A 24,015-nucleotide genomic window follows, 5' to 3' on the forward strand; every position below is an offset into this window, starting at 1 on the left:
AAGAAAAGGATAAGTTCTTTTTTTCCATTATTTAGGGGTACAGAAGCACTTCCAAGTTTCAGATCTTGGTACCACTGGAGCAAGGATAGGCTACTCCCTCGGGGGAACTGGAAAGAGCAAGCACAGACAGTCCTTGAGTTGCTTATCAGCTTGAAAGTGATGTTAGTCTTTGTGTCTCTAATGGCATCTCTTGACGCTCCAGGGGCGTTTCATTGAGGCCCAGACTGGGGGGAATAGTGGAATAGAAGAGAGGAATACCCCAAATTTTTCTTGAATGCAGCCGTTTCTGTTGTTGGTAGTAAAGCCACTTCCATGGCAAGGGTTGCTCCTGACCTGGTTTCAGCCACACAACTGAAGTATTTTAGACCTGAGTCCTGTACCTGAGTGCTGCAAGAAACGTGTCCTGCCTCCCAGGAGAACCTGAGAAAGGGGTTTCCATAGAGCCCACAGTTTGTGCCGTGAAAGGGAGAGGTATCCATCTGTCCTTCAAAAAGCAGGGATGAAAGAAGTGATAAAGAAGTAGGGCGTGTTTCTGGGGTACCAATAACTGTCTTCATGGCTGAATCTATCCTGTGTTCAACTGGCCACTGTCAGGCATGGCTTGTCTGTTCTGTACTCCAGAGACTGAAAAGTATTGTGAGTTTTTCCATTCTAGGAATGACCTTTCTTAAATATTAATGATGACACCCTTCTACTTTTGCAATTTTATCTGTAACACAGAAGTGTAGAGAAAAGATACACTGTGGAATTTTCTGAGAATTTGCAACTTTTTCTGAGCCTTTAATTTTTTCTAGTGCTTATGTTTTTTTTCCTTCTATGAAGGAAAAATTTAAGACCCTGCAACAGACTTTCTTTTCTGAGTTATCCTTTGCATGCAGTCCAATTTCCTACGGAAATGTTGACCTAATTTTATTTTTCTTCTGCCCCGGTTTGAGTTTTTGGCAGGAACCCTGCACACATCTTGTAGATTTTTCCCACCAGCTCTGGCTGAGAAGGTGCTAGTTTGCTTTGTACTTTTCTGGGATCAGAGCCATCTTTTCATGTAAGCAATCTGAGCTACTGCTTGGGATCCTGCTCTTCTGAGGCCAAGCAGACCAGGCAAATCTGACCCTCCTCTTCCATAATGTGTCAGCTGCTGCCAGGTTATTACCACTAGACCCACTCTCACCCTGATGCATTTATTTTGAATGCATCTTTCCATCATCAGCTGTATGTATTGTCTAGAGGAAGTATAGTTTTTTGTGTAATAAATGCACACAAAATTAAATTCCTCTAAATGCATGTAGTTCAGCTGATCTTCCTCACTTTATCTGACATAATTTGCATACTTGGATGACTGGCAGGCAGAAAACTATGGAGTGTCTCACCAGATGTTTTCTCAGGTCAATAGACCTGATTTCATAGCAAGAAATAATATTTTATTTTATTTGCTTATAGACTTTTTTGTATGTTCCTGGTGCCTCCTTCTCACATGTGTATACATAAAAGTCTATAAATATCAAAGCTCTGTGAATTTCTTTAGCCTGTTTTCTATTGCTTTTCAGTTGATAAGTGAAACCTATACATGCTTCTTGCAGTGATGGAGTGTACCCAGGATATTGTATTCTTGGTCTTGCCTTCAAACTTCATTCTTCTGTGTGCTTCCCCCATGAAGAGCAAGCAGGTCAGCCTGGGGACAGATCATGAAATCCATCTCAACCAGAACATGTGTCTCTGGTGGGGTCATCTCCTTCTGCACTAGTCACTTGTGAGCTTTTTTAGTGTCTGTCAGGAGAGGTGGAAGATTCTAAGGCTTGAAAAATGAGCAATTTTAGAAGTGTCTTGCCTGTCTAAAAATGAGCCTTGGTGACTAGCTTGGACATGAATAACTAACACCAGGGGATTGAGTCTCTTCCTGTGTTTCCTTCATTGCTTGATCTTCTCTACTCTCTCCATAACTGGAATTAAAGCAGACCAATTTCCTATGCTGTTCCAGTTCTGAGAAGCTTTATTTTTTTTTTGTTTTCTTTATTTTTTTGCTAGCTCTCTTAGCTAAAATAAACAAAACACCCAAACCAAATTACCCACAGCCCTGAACAAGGTCTTCCAGGCCAGCCAACATTATGTGCCACCCTGAGAGTTTGTACTGGAGAATTCCAACATTTTTCACATGCAACATTGTGTATCTATAGCTCCTTTCTTTAAAATTCTGTAGCTCTGAATGTGTTTCTGGCATGTTGCTTGTGTTTGTGGCACAGAATCTGACACCAGGGATAAAGCTCCTTCTTTAAGGGGCTTGCCAATTTACTTGGAAAAAATGCTGGTGTGAAATAAAATGTTGCCACTGTTCTTAGAGTTTGAAGACTAAGCATTCTGCCTGTGGTACATAAAATCCTTATGACTCAGCTTTGTGCTGAGCAAAACAAGCAGGAGCTGAGGTCTGGCCTTTAGTGAAACAAAGTTGGGTATCACTGGGGCTGCCAGAATCTTTCCTTGCACAGATTGTGTTCTTGGTGAGCCGCAGGGCTGGGTTGGTGGATGTGATATGTTGGGTGCTACAGCCCTTGAGTGGGGAGTATTGTGATGCTGTTTGGATAAATATTTGCCATTTACCTTTTTGATGGTACAGCCTTTCCTGTTGTGATAGTCTGACTAGACTCCTGAGTAGAGGCAGAGTCAGGGCCACTGCATGGCACTCTTCAGCTGCATCAGGAGACAAAACCAGCCCAGACAAACATAAAGACCAATGATGGTCTTAATTTTTCAGTCATCAGGGTAAGTCAAATGACAGAAGGAGGTTCCAGAAGGACCATACCCTCACAATACCACCCCCATGGTACACTGGAGTCCACCCCTCTTGAAGCACTGTGTTGGAGTGCTCTGGGAGGTGGAAATCCCAGAGATTACTTGTCACTGAAGGGCCAGAACAGAGCTTTAAAATGGAAAAATCTTGGCACCATACCTACATAATTTTTTTTCCTTTGATTAGTTCCCAGCCTTAGGAAAAAATAATTTATATTGAATTCTGCTGTACTTGCCACTAAAGTTGTTGTCTTTTCTAAAGCTTGTTTTGTCCATGAAGGGAGATAAACAAAAATATATGTATATATTTAATTTTCATGCATACTAGAAATCACTTTATTGTATGTTTTATTTATTTATTCAACACTAATCTTTGCATTTGCATCTGTAAATAATACTATACAACTGAACTGGGCTAGAGAGGCCTTTTAGGGATTTGTTCTGTCATACAGCTTTACGACTCAGTCATCTGGTTAAAGTTTGAAGTGAATGCCCAGAATAAGGAGGTGAATAATAAATAAAAATTATTGATATGAATAATATCCTCTTTATCTCTTTATCTGAAATCACATAAAGGCTGCAAGTTCAGTTTAATCCTTCTGACATCAGTCAGTCTGAGCTTTAAAAGAGAAAAGAAAGAAAAAACCCAGACCAATAGCTAGTCTCTGTTTTTTAACTTGATGCAGAATGGGATGCTCCCTGAAAGAGACACTGGGAGACATGAGTGGTTGAAAGAGATTGTGCTTCATGTCGCTGAGCTTTCTATAGCTACTGCTGTTATGCTGCTGCTGCTGCAATAAAAGGAAATACCAGGGGCAAAAGATAAAAGAGAATCGAAGGAGATGGCTGTATGTTGTTAATCCTTTCCTCTCATGGTGAGAATGGTTAATCCATTGCAGAATACAATCAGGAAGCTAGACCCACTTGGACTTGCTTGTGAGCCTGACTTAATTGGGACTAAGTTTCCTGAAGTCTGGCTGAGTTGCACCTGTAGTCAGGACACACAAAGGATAACCAAGTTGTTTGATGCAGCTGGTGCAACTCGGTCTGTGCTGAGGTCCTTGTATGTGTAAACAATATCCAGTGACTCAGGGAATATTCCTGGCAGGAACTGTGCTAAAGTCTGGGCAGAGTCATAGCACTGTAGAATTTTGTCTTTGGAGTGTGGATTCTCAGTTATTGCTTCTAAAAACCTGTATTTTCTGAGAATTAGTTATCTTAATTTTGATGCTGACTTCATAAGCTTAATCTTGAATTTAGAATTCCCTTCTCCTGGCTCCTTTAAATAAAAAAGACAAGTGATGCTTTGTTGCTTTGTTTTGTATCTACACAGAATTCCTTATGAGGCAGGCAACTCTATCATATTTTTTTAGGCAATCACCTGAAAAGTAGAGGAAGTCTGGCTGTTTTGGACTTTAAATGCAGTATTTCACCTTATCTATAGACAGTGCTAAAGAAATATGGCCAAATTAGAATATTCAGATAATATCTGATCTCCTGAAGAACATGGGGCAGAAAATCTTTCTTACAACAAGCTCAGTGATGTTGGCTGAAGTTTACAAAATTGGAGTCCTTTCTGACATGAAGATTGAGGGATGCACTTCATATCTTTCCTCTGTATGTGTTTTACTGGCAGCTTGAGCTCTTTCTGGCCAGACTGGCATTCCTGATGGCATAAATGCAAAGGCCTGATTCTTTTGTCTCTACACATATCAGTTGCATTAGATACTTGATGGAGTCTGAATATCAGTTTCTGACTTTCTTTTGCTGACTATACAGTGATTTGGTTGTGTAGTTGAGTACAAACATAGCAAGAATTAATTAACTGCCTCAGGCTTTGGACACTGCTCAAACAGCCCTTTCCAATCATCTTTCTAAATTGATCTATGGTCCAGCTCTGATGTGGCTGCTGCATCTCTGTGGTCAAAGATTCTGCCTGTTCAATATTCAGTGTGAGCGCATGTGGTTTATCTTCCCAGTCACTCTTAGCCATCCATCACAGCGGTGCCACAGGACACATCACTAGGTTGTGAACTCTTCCAATCTGAACATGGACCTGCCTACAATTTGCAAATTCAGTTACTTAAATCAAATGCAATTCAGAATCTCATGCTCAAATGATAGCATTTTCCCATTAGGGACTTACATTTGGCTATTACAAACATTGAAGTTTTTTTGGTTCTCTTATCTACCTCCTTAACTGGCAATCAACCCTTGTTTTGTTAAGCCAGAATATATATCAGATGAAATTTATTTGAAATACTGATCAAAATGCTGCCTGATAGTTAGTTCTCTGTGATCTAGTGGTAAAGCATAGTAGTTATTTTTCAAAGCATATTTTTTCTCTGAAAAACCAAATTTGCTCATAGTTGGAGAAAAGGAGCTTATATATGTTTTGATTGTGAGAGGATGCTTTGTGGATAAGAAAATAATTACATGGAGAATGGTGTTTGTGGTATTAAGCAGACTATATATGAAGCAAACATATGTCTGAAACTCAGTGTGGAGCTGCATGGAAATTTGGTTACATTACAGCTGTGTCATTTCTTAACCAGAAAGACTCAAAAAAATCATTATATTGAAAATCTGGCTTCCAAAAAGAGTCATGTCACTATTTTTGATGTTTAACTAGTGAGCAGGTTGATTTCTAACTTACCTGAAAATATAGACCTCGTTCTCAATATTAGAAAATATAAATTAGGAGCAATTTACTTTTCAATACAAAAGAGAACTGATTCATTCCATAAAAACAAATCATGGCATGACCTTGAGTATGGAGTCACTACCTCATCAGAGTCATGTTGATTTGTTTACATTCTATTTGATACTAGGAACTCGCATGTCACCTGCTTCCTATTAAGCAAAAAAAGCCAGGGGAATGGCCAGCTTTGTTATATGGCAGTAAAAGTTAATGTGTTGACAGCTGAAATTTGGAAGCACAAAGTTGTTTGACAAGTTTGGGAAGAGACAACCTGCTTTTGATTCTCAGGAGCCCAGTCTGGTTTAAGAGTAAAGGGAAGATATTGCCTTGTTAGCCTCCCCTGGCAGTGAGGGTGATCAATAATTGTGTATAATTATTGTGAATGACCCATTAATGTTCTTTAATCTTAGCTGATTTTGACACTTTATCTAGCAACAGTCTTCCTTCTTTTTCCTCAAAATTTGTTCTTTCTCTCTCTGTCTTCCAGCTGTACAGCTCCATGGACTTTGGAAGAAAATGGCAGCTCATGCATGAGCGGGTCACCCCAAACAGGTTTTACTGGTGAGTTAGGGCCACTGGCTTGGCTTGTTTTGGGCAGGTCATGGAGGGGAGAAGGGCATCTAACTTGAAGGGATTGGTTGCTTTACTTGAGCATGAAGTATACCCTTGGTTTTTTTCATCATTAATGCTATAAATTCAGTCCATAGAACATACCTTACAGTGCAATACTCCCTGTGTTTGTACTTCTTGTCTGATAAAATGTGGTGTCTTTTACAGAGAAATACAAGTCGTTTGATAATTGCAAAACTCCTGCTTCTTCACTGTACACCTGCTTAGAGTAACAGAGAAGCTGCCCAGTGCCTCAGTGACAAACCTGTAACCATTAGACTTCCTATTTTTCAGCCCTTCAGAGAGTTACTTTAGCCTAGAACACAGTCTTTGTGCAGAGCCAGCCACTCTGACCAGTCTCCTTATGTAATCTTGGTGAGAAGGGATGATTCACTCTGCTTTAAATCTCTCTCTGAGGAGTCAGTTTTATTATAGTGACTAGTGAAAGCCCAAGATCTGCAGTTTGCTAAAAATCTGCTTTGTGACTCAATTCCTTCTCATTTCCAAAGTGTCAACCCTTCAAATTGGAAGGGTGTCTTAAAAATCAGATGATGAAACAAATTTAGTTCCTATCTCCAGGCTCAGCCATCTCAGATACCTCTTTTCCAAACTTCCCTGCACCATGTGAAGGTTCCAGAATTGACTTTTAGAGAGAAAAAGAAAAGTCTAGTTTTTCTGTAGTTGAATTTAGGATTTGGGGCTTGAATCAGATTCTTAATGCTGTACTTACTATGTGCCAGATGATGGGGTGTGTGTGAATGTGTAGAATTTACAGAATCTGTGCATAGCTAAAAAAAGTGTCTGGTCCTTAAGACCCAAAAAGATTGTAATAAGAAATTAGAGGGTCACATTTTGGAATGTTAAAAATAAAAAAGGACTTGAAAAACTTAAAAATTTACTCCCAGTTACAAAGCATGATACATATCTATGTCTATATATCTTAGAATCAAATTCTCATAGAAATTTTTGCACCTCATTGAAAGCCCATGGTATCAGGCATAAAATACCTATAGATTGTATTTTCAGTATTTCCACACCTTGCAGTGGAGGTAGACTCCTCATTTCAAATTATCTACATGCTTCTGGAAATCTCTCTAAACATCTTTAGACTCCAACATTTAAAACATTGACTTTTTGGCCCCAGGTCTAGAGATTTCCCTTAGTGTCCCTGGGGAATCTGGAGAGTGTGAGAAGATTTTGAACACTGAGGAAAGAAAGTTTTAAGGTTCCTAAGTCACACAGACCTGCAAAATATATCAATGGTCTAGAACCTTGTCTGTCCATGCTACAGACAGACTGGCTTAATTCTTTAAAATACAGAGATTCTCAAGGGGACCTGTGTTTTCTGTCCAATCAGCTAAACAGCTGTGAATATCCCCTGCCCATCTGTCTTTGGAGTCCCTGCCTATGTTTGTTGAGCAGACACGAGGATCACTATCCTGAGCAGAGGACAGAGGACAATTCCATAATGTAGGAAAGGAATTTGTTTTTCTCTCCTGGTTCTGGTGGCAGGTGGATGATTAACCTAACTATCAAAAATCCTTTGATCTCACTATTCATGCTGGGTGCACATGACAAAGTCCAGTGTGGATCCTCTCCAGGTGTATCCTTCTGTAGAGCAGAATAGCTGGTCCTTGGAATAATTTTACCCTATCCTTCAAATCACACAAGTGGGCTTAGGGGAGAGGTTTTCTTAGGGGATAAAGTGCAAGGGCTAAACTGACTTGGGAAGAAAAGCAGAACCTCTTTTTAAAGGACAAGTTGTGATGTTGTGCCTTATTTTCTACTTCCAAATAATAATGATTAATGGAAATTGCCTGTTTGTCTATTTGACACCCTAATGTGTATTATTTTCCACGGTCTACCTCTTTTTTCATTGTCTTTTGCTGCATGACTTGAACGCTGTTTTTTAGCAGTGCATTACATAATGTCTGTGTTTCAGGTGTCTTTTTCTCTTAGGAAATGTACAAGTCTTCTGTAGTTAAAACTCATAAGACATAGACTTAGAAATCTTTATTCCACTCAGAAACAGCAGAGTCCCACAGAGAATAAGCTTCCCAAGAGAGTGAATCAGGTTTTTCCTACAGTGGGAGGGATTTGAAACAATCCATAGTGCAGGGATAAGAGGTATTGAAATTGTGGAACATAACTCTCAGCTGATTGATTTCTCTTTTTCCTTTCTTTCCTTTTAAAGCTGCAAACTGTGATGGCTTGCAAGCTCTGGCTTGTACGATCTGTACAGAAAAAAATGAAAAAAAACATTTTAGCCTCCGAAATTTGTTGATTTCTTTTTAGTGCACTAAAAAAGAGAAAGTGGGTATAGCTGCAAGTTTCAGAGGGATGTAAGCCACTACTCTGTGGCTTACATTCACAGAGTAGAAGCTCAGAGAACCAAAAAATAGTATAGGTTGGAAAGGACCCTAAAAATTATCTAATTCCAACTTTCCTACCAGGGCCAAGGGCACCTTCCACTAGACCATCTTGCTCAAAGCTCAATCCAGCCTGGCCTTGAACACTTCCAGGAATGGGACATCTGCAACACCTCTGGCCAACCTGTTCAATTATCATGTCAGCTTCACAATAAAGAACTTCCTCCCATTATCTATTCTGAACCTACCATCTTTAAGTTGAAAGGCACTACTCATGTCCTATTACTACATGTTTTTGTAAAAGCTCCCTCTCTTTAGCTACTGAAGGGTGCTGTAAGTTCTCCTGGAGCCATGAGGGTCGCACAGACGCACGTCTCGAGTCTGTCAGTCTCTGTCTGGATGCCCTCCCTTCCCTCAGGTGTGTCTACTGCAGCTTCTACTGCAGCTCTCAGCTTGCCTGTGCTGTGGCAAGCTTGCCTTTCCATGTCACCAGCCTATCTCTGTCCCTGTCATCAATACATCAAATTACTACATTATTGAACCTCTGAATTAAAACTTCCATGAAATAGTAATGATAGGGAGATGCCAAAATGAGACAAGCTGCTCTGCATTGTTCATTAGCAGAGGCTCAGGTAAGCATCCTTCATGAAATAGGATGGTCTCCATTTGATTGGAATGCAGCTGGCTTTATCTGGGGCAGGCTTTGCTGAATGTGTTTGCCTTCAAAACATGACTTTCATCTCTCAGGCTGCTTTGAATGGTCTTGTGAAGACTCTAAACTTCACCTGGTTTGTGTAATCAGTCAACCTGAGAAGAAGAGGCCTTATTTTTCTCTCTTTCTGAATAATTATACCTTCCCTGAGAGACCTCACACATAGAGACCTTAAGGCCAGGAGAGAATCATGATTGCTTCAGAGCTTGTGAGACTGTGATGTGAATTTTCCCTCAGCAGAGTAAGCACAGCCTCTCTGTTAGTCATGGAATACAAGTCACTCTGCATTTTTTGGTGCAGCTCTAGCAGGCAGCATCTGTGATGGCTTTCCTCTGGTCAAAACCAAAGCCCTAAGCTCCAATCCCAACTTGTGGCATTGTATCCTGGCTCTTGCTTTCAGCTGCTTTCCTCAGTCATAGTTGTTGGTGCTACTCACTGGTTTGTAGTTTTGTGTTCTCATTCATTATGGATGTCACGTGTCCAGCTGTTCATGGGACATCTCTCATCAGCTCCTGAGCCTGTTCAAAGTTTGTGCATGAGCTGAGAGTCACCCCTGAGCCACTCACAGTTATAAAAAACCCTAGGATTTGAGTTCTCTACTTTGGTAGTAGTGATTCATTTGTTAACTACACCCACTGATGACAGTGGCAGAGCTTGAACAGAATGTGTTACTTGATGTGTGTACAGGCATCCAGATTTGGCTCCCACGTGCCTTGGCCTCAGATTTTAATAACTTAGGATCCTGTAAGACTGGAAATAGGGAGCTTACGCTAATGTGATACAGAAATTCCAAGATCAATCAAGATAACTGGAACCAGCATGGGTGTAAAGTTTCTTAAAATCCTACTCAATGTTCTGTTCTTTCAGAACACATTTCTGCAGCTCCCTCTGGGCCCTGTTCATTTTGTATCACTGTAACTTAGACACCTGTGCTACCATGTGGAGGATATAAAAAAAATAAAGCAATTTTGTACCGTAGAAATGCTGGGGAACTTCCTTGCCTGTAGAACACATGGTCTTTTCTGCTGACTAAATACTGTTGCTCTCCTGATAAAGATTTTTAGGACTTGAATTGTCCTTAAGTATTTTTTTTTACTACCTCTGCCTTTCTCTGCACGGCACAATGGGGGTGAGCAGGTGGGCAGGATGGTTTAGTTACCAAGCATTCACCAAGCATTTGCTGGCCCACAGCTTTTCCCTGTCACCTTGGGTGGCTCCACCTGGCTTTGCCTTGTTATCCTGTAGGTGAGACTGGGAGAGGAGAGCACCTTGATGACTGTAGTGGGTGAAGTACTCAAATAGAGTAATATGAAGTGCTACAGGAGTAGATTAAGAGCACTAGAGAGTACAAGATAAAGATGCTTTAGTGGCATATGAAATCCTTTTATCATTTTATAGTTTAATTCTTTAAAATACAGAGATTCTCAAGGGGACCGGTGTTTTCTGTCCAATCAGCTAAACAATTGTGAATATCCCCTGCCCATCTGTCTTTGGAGGCCCTGCCTATGTTTTCTGAGCAGGCACGAGGGTCACCATCCTGAGCAGAAGACAGGAATATATTCCTTTTTGCCACCAACACCCTTTCTTAGGGTCTTCCCAGGCTTTTCTTTTTTGGAGAACACATTCCTGTTCTAGCTTACATCATCACTGAGGAATATGAATTGGTGGATATGGAACCATTTTCTTTGGTCTGGGCTTTTATTGTTGTTTTGTTTGGTTTTTTTTTTGTTTTTGGGGGTTTCTACCTTCACACAGATATTTGTGTCTGTTTCTATTTGTTAATTGTTGTGAAAGCACTGGTATTTCCTAATTCCAGTGCCAATTTTGGTCCAGGCAGACTGTTTCAACAGAAGTTCCAGTAGTGACCTTTGGATACAGATGACATTACCTTTACTTGCCTAGTTTGTCAGCAAAGAGATGGTTAGTCAAATATGTGCTTGCCTCTCTAAATCCCACTAATCATTAACTGCCAGATGGTGTCATTGCACAGTGCTGGGGAAACATCGCCTGATTTTTTTACAGCCAAGTTTAGTGTTAGGTAAACATAGTCTTGTAAATGTCAAATTGACTCCTAAATAATCCTACATTATAGATTTTCAGAATTAAAACCATTCCATACATGGAGCTATGGATAGAAGGAATGACTCTAGTTTGGATCTATGGATGACACCTACGAGCATCACCAAGGCATGTACCCGGTGCCTATTACTGCAGCCTCCCTTGGGCTAATGACTCATTTGGCTCTGGGGGGGACTTGCTTCCCATGCCCCGTGGGCAAGAACACCCAGGGAAGGTTTATCTTCTGGAATGTGTTACTCAGGCCACCATGACCATGAATTGTACTAAGCTGAGGACAACATTTTCAAACTCTAGCCTCAAGCTCTGTAATAAGAGTTCAGGAGAGATGAGACTTTCTCATAAATTCTTGGCATATGTTGGAAGATTTCCTTGCAAGGTCACTTTAGTTAATTAAAGACCACAACACCATGGTGATAATAAGCCTAATTTTTTTTTCTTTTTCACTTAAAAAGGGCAAAATGAGACTATGAGGCTAGGTATTTTATTTAATTCTGTGTGCCTAAAATTAATGCAATTGACACTATAGATATTTAGTGTTTCCAAATGTTAGGTTGTGGGTGACTAACTTGTGATTACACAGTAACTCAGTGGCATAGAGATAAATGGAACCTGGATATAGAGGTGGCTACTTTGCATTGACTGAAATAGTCTTTATTTATGTTGAAACAGTTTCCAGACAATAAAGGTATTTTATAATTAATGGCAATATTATCAAAATATTTCTCTCAAAAATTAAAGGAAGGAATATTGTGAGATATTTGACAGGTTTTGGATGGTCTTTTTAAGTAATCTTAAAATTTGACTAAAACTTCATTTTTTAATATATGATTAAAAAAATTAAAGCAGGGAGACAAAGTGTGTGATATTTCATCTTAAACATAATCCTATCCTGGTTTTGAACTATAGATTGGTAAGTGCTCTTCCAGGGACATTGTGATAGATTTTATGGATATCTAAGAGAATAAAAACCTAAATGACCCTAAAAACAGGAAAATCCTTAACTTTCTGTCTCTAGGGAAACGCTGCAGAACTGTTTTATAGAGACTGCACAGACCCCACGACTTCCATTAGTCAGTGTAATGTTCAAACTACTGTTCCCCTTTCTGAGCACAGTCCATGTTCTTTTTTGAACAAATTTGTGAGAGATTGGCAGAAATAGCTGGATGTGGGAAAGCATCTTTGTAGAAGGTGGAAAAAACCCATAGTATAATACTGGAGAAGTATTACAGACCATTTTCTAGTTTACCTGGGACTAAGATACGTGGAGGGTTGGTGTATGTTTTTGCTGACTGATGACTTTATCTTACAAAGGAAGTTTGTTAGAACCAATCTCTTGTACTATGAATGTAAGCTCTAAGTTATAACTGATGGATGCTTTAGCATTGTGTGGTGGTCTTCTCCTTACTGCCTGCTTTCCTGGGAAAATAAGCGTTTGACATTTTTACGAAGTCCCGTGGATGTCATGCTAATCAGGCTGCCTAGGCTCAAAGCTCTTTTAACGCAGAGAAAAAAAAGGAAAAACCTACTAAAAGCATTCTGGCTAGAAGGATTGTGTGTGATTGTGTGATTATGAAGGGAAATAATTTTAAGTACTTTAAATTCTCCTTTAAAACCCATGAACTACATAATAAGTGAACCTTAAGTAAAGTGCCACATGATAAAGTGTCACATTATGTATACACCTCTGTAATTCTGGCTGCTATCACAGCAAGAATGAATTCTTTCGATGAAAGATATGTCCTTTGGAAGGGCAATTTTGGAATAAGTTGTCTTTGAAAGACTTTCTAACTACCCTCTTTTTCTGTCTAACCTCTTTTTGCTTGAGAAATGCAACATATCTTGCAGAAGAAAGGATTATCCCTCTCCACTAATGTAACTATGGATGTCCTTCCATAAATACCATCAGGCTTTAAGAATTTGTGATTTTAGTACAATTTGCAACGTTTACTACATTTATGTCTTTTTTACCTTAAGGCCTCAAAAAATAAGGGCTGAAATATTTCTGCTCATTTGGCTTAAATCTAATGCCTACCACTGTCTTCTGTCACCTGTTGCACTGCAGTTAGTGTTTTCAGCCATCAAAAAGCCTTTGGCTTTGGTCTCTCATCTGTCAGGTTTCTTTATCTCCCAGGAGCCAGCCTCTTCTCTTTCCTCTCCCCTTGCTGACCTTGGATAATTTTATAACCCCATCTCCCCCACACTCTGTTTGACTGAATGAGACTGAAGCAGACTAGATGAACCACTAGCAAGAAAGACCAGGAATGCTTTAAGGAAGAATTTGTTGAATATTTCTCCCAGTTTGTATCAATCCCTGGAGTGGGTCCCAGTGCTGTGTCTGTCTGAAGAGTGCATAGTGGGAGTATCTGTCTTCTTCTCACGCAACAAGGTAACAAATAAGATCAAAACCCATCAAAACAAATAAGTCCAAACCCCATCACTGTGTTCCAAAGGCCATGTTGGAAGCTGAAATGCTGTACTGCTGACTCATGTAGTCTGCCTGGCCTGACTTCATCCTGGCTCTCCTGATGCACGTGAACTCAGACAGAAATTAATTCCGGCCTGTCAGGAACAGTCCCAGAGTAATTCTTTGTGACACTTTGTAGGAAGCATTGATGAAAGCCAGCCCTCTAATTAATATATTGAATAATGCATCCCTCTGAGGTATATGGGGATCTCCCATACTGTCATAGTCTGGCAAAGCTAATCAAAAGCCAGGCTGCCAGGCTGAACGTAGCATCATATTTTGTACATTCTGGCTAGCAAGAAATAGCCTCCCACTTTTTATTTTTTTTTTTCCTTTTGGAAATTCAGGTTAGGTTTTGGCCTTTGTTCTATATCTTACTAATCTCTCAATTTCTGGGAAAATAGGTGAATTTCCAGTGTGGGGGAGAATCCCTCTTGTTTTCAGATGACTGAAAGATAAATATTTGGGAATTCTTTTAAAATCACTACTGTTCTGAGGTGTTTAGGAATTACCTTTTCGCATACTCTGATTACGGACATAATTTTTTTTACTATTTCATTCAATGGCAAAACAGCTACAGGCATCAGGAGTGGATATCTTTTCTGGATCCATCCTCCCTTTGCCCCAGACCTCATCCCTGTTGGCCCATTTGATTTTGAGAAATGCACCTTTAGAGCTCTCATTTCTTTACAGCAACTGGACTGGAAGCATCCTTGCAGTGGAGGAAGTTGCAATCTAATAGAGGATTTATCCTCAGCAAGTACATCAGCACTGTCAGGAACCATTTGTATTTGAAACTAGATACCTCAAAATTCTTCAGAGAGATTTTCTCAAAAAGAATCAGGCAGGACCCAGGTAAATTCAAGTTTATTTCCCTGAATGGACTTCAGCTGCTGAACCTTTGGAAATTTGCCTGGCATTAAACTGAACAAAACCAGTTGTTTTATTTAACAGAAGAAGTTGAGCCCATGCTGTGCAAAAAGAACAGTCTTATCATGGCAAAACAGACAAGATGTTTTTGCATTAATTTAAATGTGAACCATTTGTGTTGCTCAATAACATCCATTAAAGATAAGGAGGTCCGTTTTTATGCCTTCTGCTTGTTGTAAATTAACAAACTCTCTTAAAACGACAATTCATCAGCAGTTATATGAGGCAGAATTCATTCTCGGCAAGAGAGGAAAATGAAACTCCCATTCTTTCATTCCCTGGCATTCCCCTGAGTCTCCTCTGTAGAATGAGATGAGTTTAATTTTGCTATTGTTAAGCAGAGTGAGCATGAAGCTACATCAGAATGTAAAAGCAGGAAGGAGCATCTTATTAGCTGCACTAGAGGTTCTTTTAAATAATGTTGATTCAGTAAGTTGTGTCTTGCTGATCATATAGAGAACAATGATGAAAAGCCAGTGAGTGATGCTGTTTCACTTGCATATTTATAGTAAGTTAATTGGAATAGGACATAGAAGTGGTTATCATAGCTCTGTAATTATCTTGCAAGATAATTGTTCTCCATTGGGCAGAAGGAAATAAAAATGAGAGGTAAACATTTCCATGTTTAGTGGAATATCAGAAGTTTTGTAGCTGAGTTTGAGAGAGAAGCATACTCACCTGTGTCTGCCAGCAAGTACTTAAGAAATAATAAACAATACCTGTAGACTTCAGAGCTGATTTCAGTAGATCTGTGTTTTCTCACATAGGAGAAAATCCTGCTTTTTATTGAAAAAAAATAAAGAAAACTAAACTCTGTCACATTTTTGGCCAGAGGGTACAGACAGATTCTTAGTTTTTGCTCACAGTATTTTTGGTTTTCAGGTCTTGACTGAAAATCTTTGAGTGAAGGATACATGTTCCATTACAATATTGATTTTAGGGGCAATCTGTAATAGTGACTCCCTAAAGCCATTTCTAGGTCTGCAGTAGTTTCTCCAGAATTCTTTTTTTTATTCTGGCACTTTGGAATTCGCCTTGAGGATAGAAATCAGCAGAGTATTACTTTTCATTTGGCCTTGTACTTCTCTTTCCTTTTATTGCTTCTCTGTAGCAACAGATTAAGAACCCAACAAAGAGAAGCTCTTGATTTACCTACATCTTGACCATACACCTTTGCTTCTTGACATGACTCCCACTGCAGCATTGTGCCCTGAGCATTCTCAGTTGATCAGGGTAATGCTTTTGGGATGGGGATGCTTTGGGATGCTGCTGTGGTGAAGAGCTGTGTGTGTGTCTAGTGCTCAGCCCCCTGGGCAGCCTCCTGTCACTGTTTGTTCACTTGCCTACATTAGTGCCAAGCACCCACCAAAGATCTCTCTGGTTTCTCTGCTCTCTCCTGCTGCAGTGTTGCTCTTTCACTGACACAGACCTGCATGTGACTGTGTCTGTTTTATTCATCTCCATTCTGCCTGTGAGGATGCTCCTGTCTTGGATGCAAACTTGTGGTGAACTGTTGACCTCATGACACTGTTGCTTTTACAAATCATAGCCACACAGACTTGCTGGTTCTACAGACAGAGCCTGTCTTTAGTTATCTGACTGCCACCAGAATCTTTTCTGTTTCCTGCTTCTTTGTCTTTTCCTCCTGTGGTATTGAGACAAATGAGCATCTCCCTCTCAGCAGCTAATTGAGTGTGATTTTTTTGGGGGCAAGGAGACACATTGATGCATTTATGCTTGCTGGTCCAGAACAGAGTTGTTCATTCTACTCTCTATTTCTTCTCCTTACCTTTCTTCTTCATTCCTTTCTTTCCCTATTCCTTTTCTGGCTGATGGCTAAAAGTCAAAGAAGGAAATAAGCCATTTGTTTTCTTCAGGTTAGTGTCTGAAATGCAGAGAAACAGCTGTCACAAAAGGTTTTTGAAACAAATCTATTTTTTCATATTTCATAAACACCATTTTCATATGGTGTTTTTCTCCAAAATGCATTAAATTAACCACAAATTCATTTCCAGAATGTTAGATGTTATCCCAGGGTGATTCTTCACAATATCCTGCAACAGGGAATGTAGAGACTCATTCTTCCTTAATTAATACAATGTACAATGCTCATAGGCATGTGGGGCTTATCAGCAAATCCTATACATTTGTCTGTGCCAAGTTTCATAATGGTATCCCCTCTTTGGACAATTTAAGCTTCATTTTTATCCATCTACTGCTGCATTCATTTATTAAATGGTGTTCTTGCTCAGAAGCTTTTTGGAGGCACTTTATTGTGCCTAGGCCTCTGTTAATAGCTGAATCACTGAACCTTAGCATTTCAGGCATGTCATATTCACAATTGGAAAATATTTGTGCAAATGAGGGCAATTAAACACACAGCAACTGATAATCCTTATTTTGGTGTAAAACATTTCTTGAATGGGTCATGTTTAAGATACTTCTGCTAGGAAACAAACTTGAAAGAATATTACAAGTCTTACAAACATTTCCTTTGAATGAGAGGAGTAACCCCAGTGAAATCTTTGGTTACAGGACTGCCAGGCTGACGGGTCTTTGAGCATGTACTTTGCTTTTCTAAAGTGATCTAAAACAGGGCTGATTCATGTTTCATGAAAAAGCAAAGCAATCATCTACAGCAATTCCCTATGTACATGACTTTCAAAGGAGGGTAGCCAAGCATTGGGAAAAATTAATTAACTGGGCTTTATAATATAGTAGGCACTAAACTAACTTCAAGCAAATGCAAAAATAATTAAAAAAACCCCCTCTTATTCTTGTTTCCTAAAGGGAATTGAAGTCTAGAATAGCAAAAGTGAAATTGTCCTGCAAAAAAGTATCCCTTCCAGAAGAAGCAAAACAGAATCAAACCATTGTTTTGGAACGTGCTTTAAAACTTGCAGACCTCTAAACCCCAGAAAAATCCCCTCTCTCCTCTCTAGAAATGCCCTCTCTGAAGCAGCACTGTTGGTGTTAGATGCATATGGGATGGGGAGCTGTGGGGTGTCCTGCACTCAGGCTTTGAGAGCCCTTCAGGACAGTGATGTCTTAACTTGATGGGCTGATGCTTCATCACTTCCACATATCCTGATGCTGGTACTGCTAGGACTTGGCAAAAAAAAAAACAAAAAAAAGAAAGAAAAAAAGAAAATAAAAAGGCTTCTTATCTAATTAGCATAAGGGATAAACCCTCAGGACTGCCTTTGCAGAGCCTGGATCAGCTGCACCCCAATGAAACAGGAGAAGCACATTCATCACCAAGACTGGAGCTGCACCTGGGAGCAACCAGGGCTGGCTTGGCATAGCTGGCACACTCCCTGCATGAGCCTCAGCCCCATAAGGAGCTATTTCAAGGGCATTACTGGGAAATTATGATGCCACCTGGAGCACATGCCCTGCCTGTGTTGCTGGTCATTTCAATCCTTGACCAGGCTGTGAAGGATCTTTGGCCTTCTACTCACAAAATTTTTCAAATATATTTCATGAGAATGTGGTTATATTCATTGGGATTTATGGTATAGGTGTGGGACAAATGCCATAGGACTTCAAAGGACTAAGATGAGAACTAGACACAGCCTTATTTGTGCATAGGTTTTGGTGTTAGCATAAAGGGAATAGAAAAAATATTAAGCAACAGCAGTTTTGCTGTTGCTAAATATACTTTAAAGGTATTCCCTATTAATTTATGTGATAAAAAGAGTACCTTATTTTATGTACTTAGAAGAGCAAGAAATTATTTTCTGTGCAGCAGAGCCTGCTGCCTTGAATAGATTCTCTGGTGGTTGTTGACATGGTTGAGCCTAAATGCCAGTTTACCCCTCAAGGAAAGGATTGATTTGGACCTCTTTCCTCTTGGTCTGGTGTATGCATGAAAGAGCTGTGTGTAGCAACTTTGTGGTTCAGGGGCCTGTGGTCCACTGAGTTTACAGGGAAGGCAAAGGTTTAGACATTTGGTATTAGTGGGGATAAGGTGCAGGGAGGTAGATGCATGTATGCACATACAGAAACACATGCAGATACCATGAACACCTTGAGTTTTGGGTTTTTTTGAGATACCATGCAGAAAACCTCCTTAAAATTCAATGGGACTATTTTAAAAAAGATTGGCTTTGCTGAAAAGAAATTAGCTGAGAATAAACACTTGGCATTTTTTTTCCCTTATCTTGCAAGCTAAGTCTCACAACAATTACTTCTGCCTATGTCCAGAACTACAGCATCACAGAAATTAGCACTGGAAAAGATGTAGAAAGCTCCAGGGACCTAGCTAAGACAGTTCCTTACAGTATCTTCCTGCCCAGCTTTTTTCCCAAGCTTCGTTTGAAATATGCTGTGCAAGCAGGTTTTGCCCATAACTCTTCAGAGACCTCATCACATCCTAACACATCCAGCAGTATCTCCCCTGGCTCAGCCACAGAGAATGATCCTGTATTTATGTGTTTAATAAACACATTCTTTGCCCCAGCTCTTCAACATTTGTATAGTTCTTAACTCTGGTGGTTTATGGTGGTTGGCCCGGGGCTGTGTGCAGGTTGGGTGTACGTGGACTGTTACGTGCCCAGAGTTCCCATTTGTTGGAGGTGATTTCAGACCAATTCATACATGAATCACCTTGACCAGATGAAGCCAACTGCAGTTACTGATACCCAGACAGATGTGATGCACTATCAGATAGAGGAGAAACCTGTTGGAAAGGTTATGTGTCATTTAGCAATGGTGCCACGTGGAAAACTCCAGGGCAGTTGAGTGGGAATTGAATGAATTAGTTCCTGCTGCCATATAGCCACATGGGCATGGCCCTTGTGTTGCTTGGATGAGTTAGAAATGTGCACTGCTTGCCTGGTACAACACAAAAGTATTTATTCACTTCTGGAGCAGGATAGAATTAAAATTACATCAGACTAATTGGCAACATCCGCTAATTTAACTGCAGTTGTCTGCAGCAAGAGGATGAGTTTTTCCCCCTTTACATATTATTGTACAATAAACGTGCCATTTTCCTTGATGTTTCTAGTCCTTACTGCACAACATCCTGCTAGTATTCAGCTATTTCCTCTGTCTTTTTACATGGACACTGGCAAGCCTTCAGTCTGACATCTTAACCTACAAAAATGAGTTTTCAAGTCAGCATCTTGGGAGTCTCAATTTGTTGTAAAAGTTTGATCTTGTTTTTGAAGCTGGGGAATGCCACTTTGACTGGTCAGAAACCAGACACACCTCTGGATAAAATCTCAGTCCAGCAGGTTCCAGATGAAGTTTGAAAGCCTGACTCCTACAACCTGAATTTTTGCTTTTACCTTGTTGTAAATCCCAAACACAAATGTTGCTCACATTCAGTGATACTAATTCAAATTTCCCAAACTCTTTGGACCAGGGGATAGAGGAATAGAGCATCTCTTACTCTCAGTTGATATTTTAGGGAGAAAGAATCAACAGAGGCAGTTGGAATTGATCAGCTGTTTACATTTAAGATGCTAGAGGAGACATATTTCAATTCTCCTTTTCATCTGTAAATGTCTGGTGTCTACAAAATGGTTAGGAAAAAAATGCAAAAATTGTTTATTCCATGGAAAGGCATTAGAAAAAGTGGTATAAAAAGTGAGCTGGAGTGTGCAGTAGGCAGGTAACCTGAAGAGTCTCTGTTTTTCTTTTTCCTTTCTTTGAATGTGTTGGCATTTTTTATTTTGAAGTATGCAGCATCTTATAGGGAAACATTTCAGGAATAGTTAAAGTGCGGAATATTGCACAGAATATTGTGCAGAATTTTCCTTGCTCTTATCGGCTGCTCTCCCTCCCAGTCAGGGATGAAATAGTAGCAGAGTGGCCTAGTAAATGTGCATCCATGCACAATGCTCTTCCCTCAGGATAGAGATAAGGATCTTGCCAGGATCATGTCCATCCTTCAAGAGCGCACAATTTTCTTCTGAAAAGAAGGGAGGAAGGATATTGTGAAAATCAAGAGCTACCATGAAAACAGAAAGGAAAAGCTGCAGGAGAATATACTAAAAAAAGGGGTAACAATTATTCCTTTTAATGGAATTCAGAGGTAGTTTGAATTCTTAATTAGAAAATTATCCTGTGCCTGCTGCAATTCTGGCTTCAGGCTCTGCATTTTGAAAACTGCTTTTGCAGCAGTTGGGGAAAGTTTCAGCAGGAAAAGCTGACCTTTCCTGTCACTACTGCCTGCATCCTCTCAGCATTTTGTATGCGAGAGGTGATTAATGAATAGGGATGGTGGAGGATGTTGATTTAGCTCAGTTCCTCACAGTGAGGGTGCTTTGTTTTACTTCCTATGACCATCCGAGACAGGAGCACATACAGATGCATTTTGTGAACCTTGGTTTAAATTTTGCTGTCTGGAGTTTGTATGCACAGAGCTGTGTGACCATGGGTCAGGACCTCAGGCTCCTGAGTGTTAAATACTCTTGTCTTTGTAGGCCTCTGGACAGGGCTGTTAGCTAGAGCACCATGAAAGCCTTTCCCAGCCACCACACTCTGTGGGCTACACTTTGTTGTATAAGTCAGGGGATGCTGACATCTCAACATGCTTTAGTTGCTTAAATAATATTGAGCAGTGCATCCTCCAAATATTCTTCAGAGTGTAAGAAAATACAAGGCTGTGAAAGTGTCTCTTCTTGTTTTGTTGCTGCTCCTCTATTGCCAGACCTGTGAGGTTGTTGTAGTGAATTCTCAAGGCAAGAGAATTACAACAGGATAAAGGAATAACTTTAGAGTCTGTGTGTGTTTTTGCAGCTGTGCTTCAGGATCTGGATTTACATTTTGCTCTTTCCACTGCTGACTTTTTGCATTCCTCATGTAAAGCTCCTCCAGACAAATGATGAGAGACCATTTACTAAAAATTCCTGAATTCAAGAGTCAGAGCAATGGAAACCTCTGTTCCTTGCCAGTGGGAAGAGATGTGAGGTGAGGCATGAAGAAAGAGCATTGATTGGGGATCTGTTTTGCAGTCAGTCATTGGTATAAGAGAGCAACTTGGTTTGAGTGAAGGAAGGATGACCAATGCATTACTTTTCAGCCTTGTTATCTGCCTGTCTTGCTTTTGGGTTGCAGAACACTTTGTGAGCTTTTCTACTTGTAGTGCACTATTTGGTGAACAGAGGAGTACTAGGGGTGTTCTGTGAGCTAATCCTTTTTTGTCATCATTGTTATTCTGAAATGAACCATTAGGCTTGTCAAAACTAATTAAGGGAATAAGTAGATGGCACTGGAAAGGAACTTCAAGCTAGAATGACATGTTTCAGGAGATCCCTCTCATTCCCTGGTGCACACTTGAAAGGCATTATGAGTAGATCCACAGAGCTTGTGCATGCAAATGCACAATGGTAATGAGTATTCTGGATTTTGTTAGGATATATTTAGGTTCTTCTAATCGCAGCCCATTTTAAAACGAATAGTACTATGGCAGATTGTCTCTTATTACCTGGGCTGAACAGTTTTGCCCCATTGCTGCAGGGGGAGATACAGTGCCCTCTCCATCTGGAGGGGAGGGACCCAGAGGACATCAGGGCCCAGGTGAAGCCATCTGACATTGTCAGATGTGTGTCAGGACACAGCAAATGGCTCTCAGTAAGAGCCTGGTGTCTGGCTTTTGGAAGGATGGATGCCAGAAGAGTGCGTTTAAAGCTGAATTTAAGTAGGAAACCTGTTGGTAAGGGCTGCAGGGCAAGCCCTAAAGTGTTCCCAGCCTTTTCCTCCAAGTTCTGGAATTACCACTCCAGTTCATTAAGTTGTGATGAATAGATATGATGGTAAGCATGTACATCTTTCTCTATTGGCATGTCATAGATGAGGGTCATGGTTACTGAATGACTGAAATTACAGCAGTTAGGGCTACTCATTTGAAAAAGGCAGAAAACTTCTGCTATGGACTAGAAAGATTGCTTTCTATATTCATTGGGGACTAATACTGCAGCACACTGTAATGTTTTCCACTGATATTTAAAGGAATTTCTGTGTATCCTCCTGTCACTTTTAACCGTGTCCATATATTGGGGAGCTTTGATCCCAATAATTGTGTGATCACAAGAAGTCAGACTCATTCTGGCATCCTTACCAATAACAGACTGTCCTTCTTCCTGGTGGGATCACCCTGAAACTGATGGCAGCGATTAAAGAGCAGACTGTTTCTCACTGTGAGTGGGGTGATGAAAGCCCTGCCTGTGCTGCTTTGTTTTGTTGTGTTGGTATCTTTTGGCCACAATTCAGAGTGTTGTGAATGGACTTGATATCGATGTGGTGCTCTCGTTAACAAGCAGTGCCAGGTTCAGTTACCTGCACAGTGGGTCATAATGTAGTATTTTGACATTTGCAGCATTGGCTGATCTTAGCTGAACTTCAGATCATTTATATGCTTGTCATTGCTTCAGTTGCTGTGTTTTTTGTGGGATTCACAGAAATGTATCAGAGCATCTGTATTTTTAAAATTATTATTATTATTTTACTGTTTTTGCTGTTGATGCCTCAAGGATGAAAATGGCAAAAGAATGTGATAAAAATGTTTTCAGAACATTAGGGAGTTCTGAATGTTGGCTGGCTCAGAGGGAATCTATTATTTACAATCTACTGTATCAAATTCAACTCCCACCAAATTAGAAACTGATTTTTGTCATTGTCCCTTTTTAATCTAACCCTTTGGTTAACTTGGGAGAAGCAGCATCATAAATCACGTGGACATCTATGGATTTTTTTTCCCCTGCCAGCCATTGCTAGGACTAAATGTTCATCTCCCAGAGATTCTATCAGCCAGGACACTAATAATAACATTTCTGTTCTGGGCTTGACTTTTCCTCTTCCAGGAGGAAAAGTATCTTTTTAATGTGCTTTGAAAAATATTTTTAGGGAGTAAATAACAATGCATGGGAAGATTTGACTTGGGGTGGTTGAGTTCCAGCTAGTGAGATTAAAGAAACTCCTTGTGCCTCTTTTCATAATTGTCAAGGACCATGGATAGCATGGGATCATGGTGTGAATAATGAATACTTTCTCACCTTTTAAAAATCAGAAATTCACCATATGTGCAACACTGTTTTTCTTCTAAAGATGGGGGAAAGGAGGTAAAGAATAGCAAGATTGCCCAGCAAACCAGGAAAAAATCAGGAAATTTAGTCTTTCATGTCTCTAATCAGCCAAATAAAACCTCCTTTTAATTTGCTTTCTGAAGGCATGAAGCTGCTGTGCCTTTGTTTTTCCTTCAGCGTTAAAACAGAACTCTGATTTTACTGGGTCTTGGTCGCAGCTCTCTTTGCCATCACTGGAACTGTCATAGTAGCCTTGATCAAAGACAAAGGACAGTCAGGATCACTCTCTCGTGCCTGGGAAGGTTGGTGTAGGGGCCCTGAGTGTGGAAATACAA

The 24,015-nt window shown here is 40.1% G+C and overlaps 1 protein-coding gene across 3 annotated transcripts in view; it reads left to right on the top strand.

The window, feature by feature from the left end:
• The window catches only part of SORCS3 (sortilin related VPS10 domain containing receptor 3), a 267,619-nt gene that overhangs the window by 161,409 nt on the left and 82,195 nt on the right, over positions 1–24,015 (top strand). For all 3 annotated transcript variants that reach the window (XM_021536263.4, XM_085582753.1, XM_085582752.1), the window contains one exon: positions 5,970–6,043. In XM_021536263.4, the coding sequence (XP_021391938.3) occupies positions 5,970–6,043 (74 nt within the window). The remainder of the gene's footprint in view (positions 1–5,969; positions 6,044–24,015) is intronic.

This window comes from Lonchura striata, chromosome 6 (genome assembly GCF_050655825.1).
Source record: "Lonchura striata isolate lonStrDom1 chromosome 6, ASM5065582v1, whole genome shotgun sequence".
Classification (NCBI taxonomy): domain Eukaryota; kingdom Metazoa; phylum Chordata; class Aves; order Passeriformes; family Estrildidae; genus Lonchura; species Lonchura striata.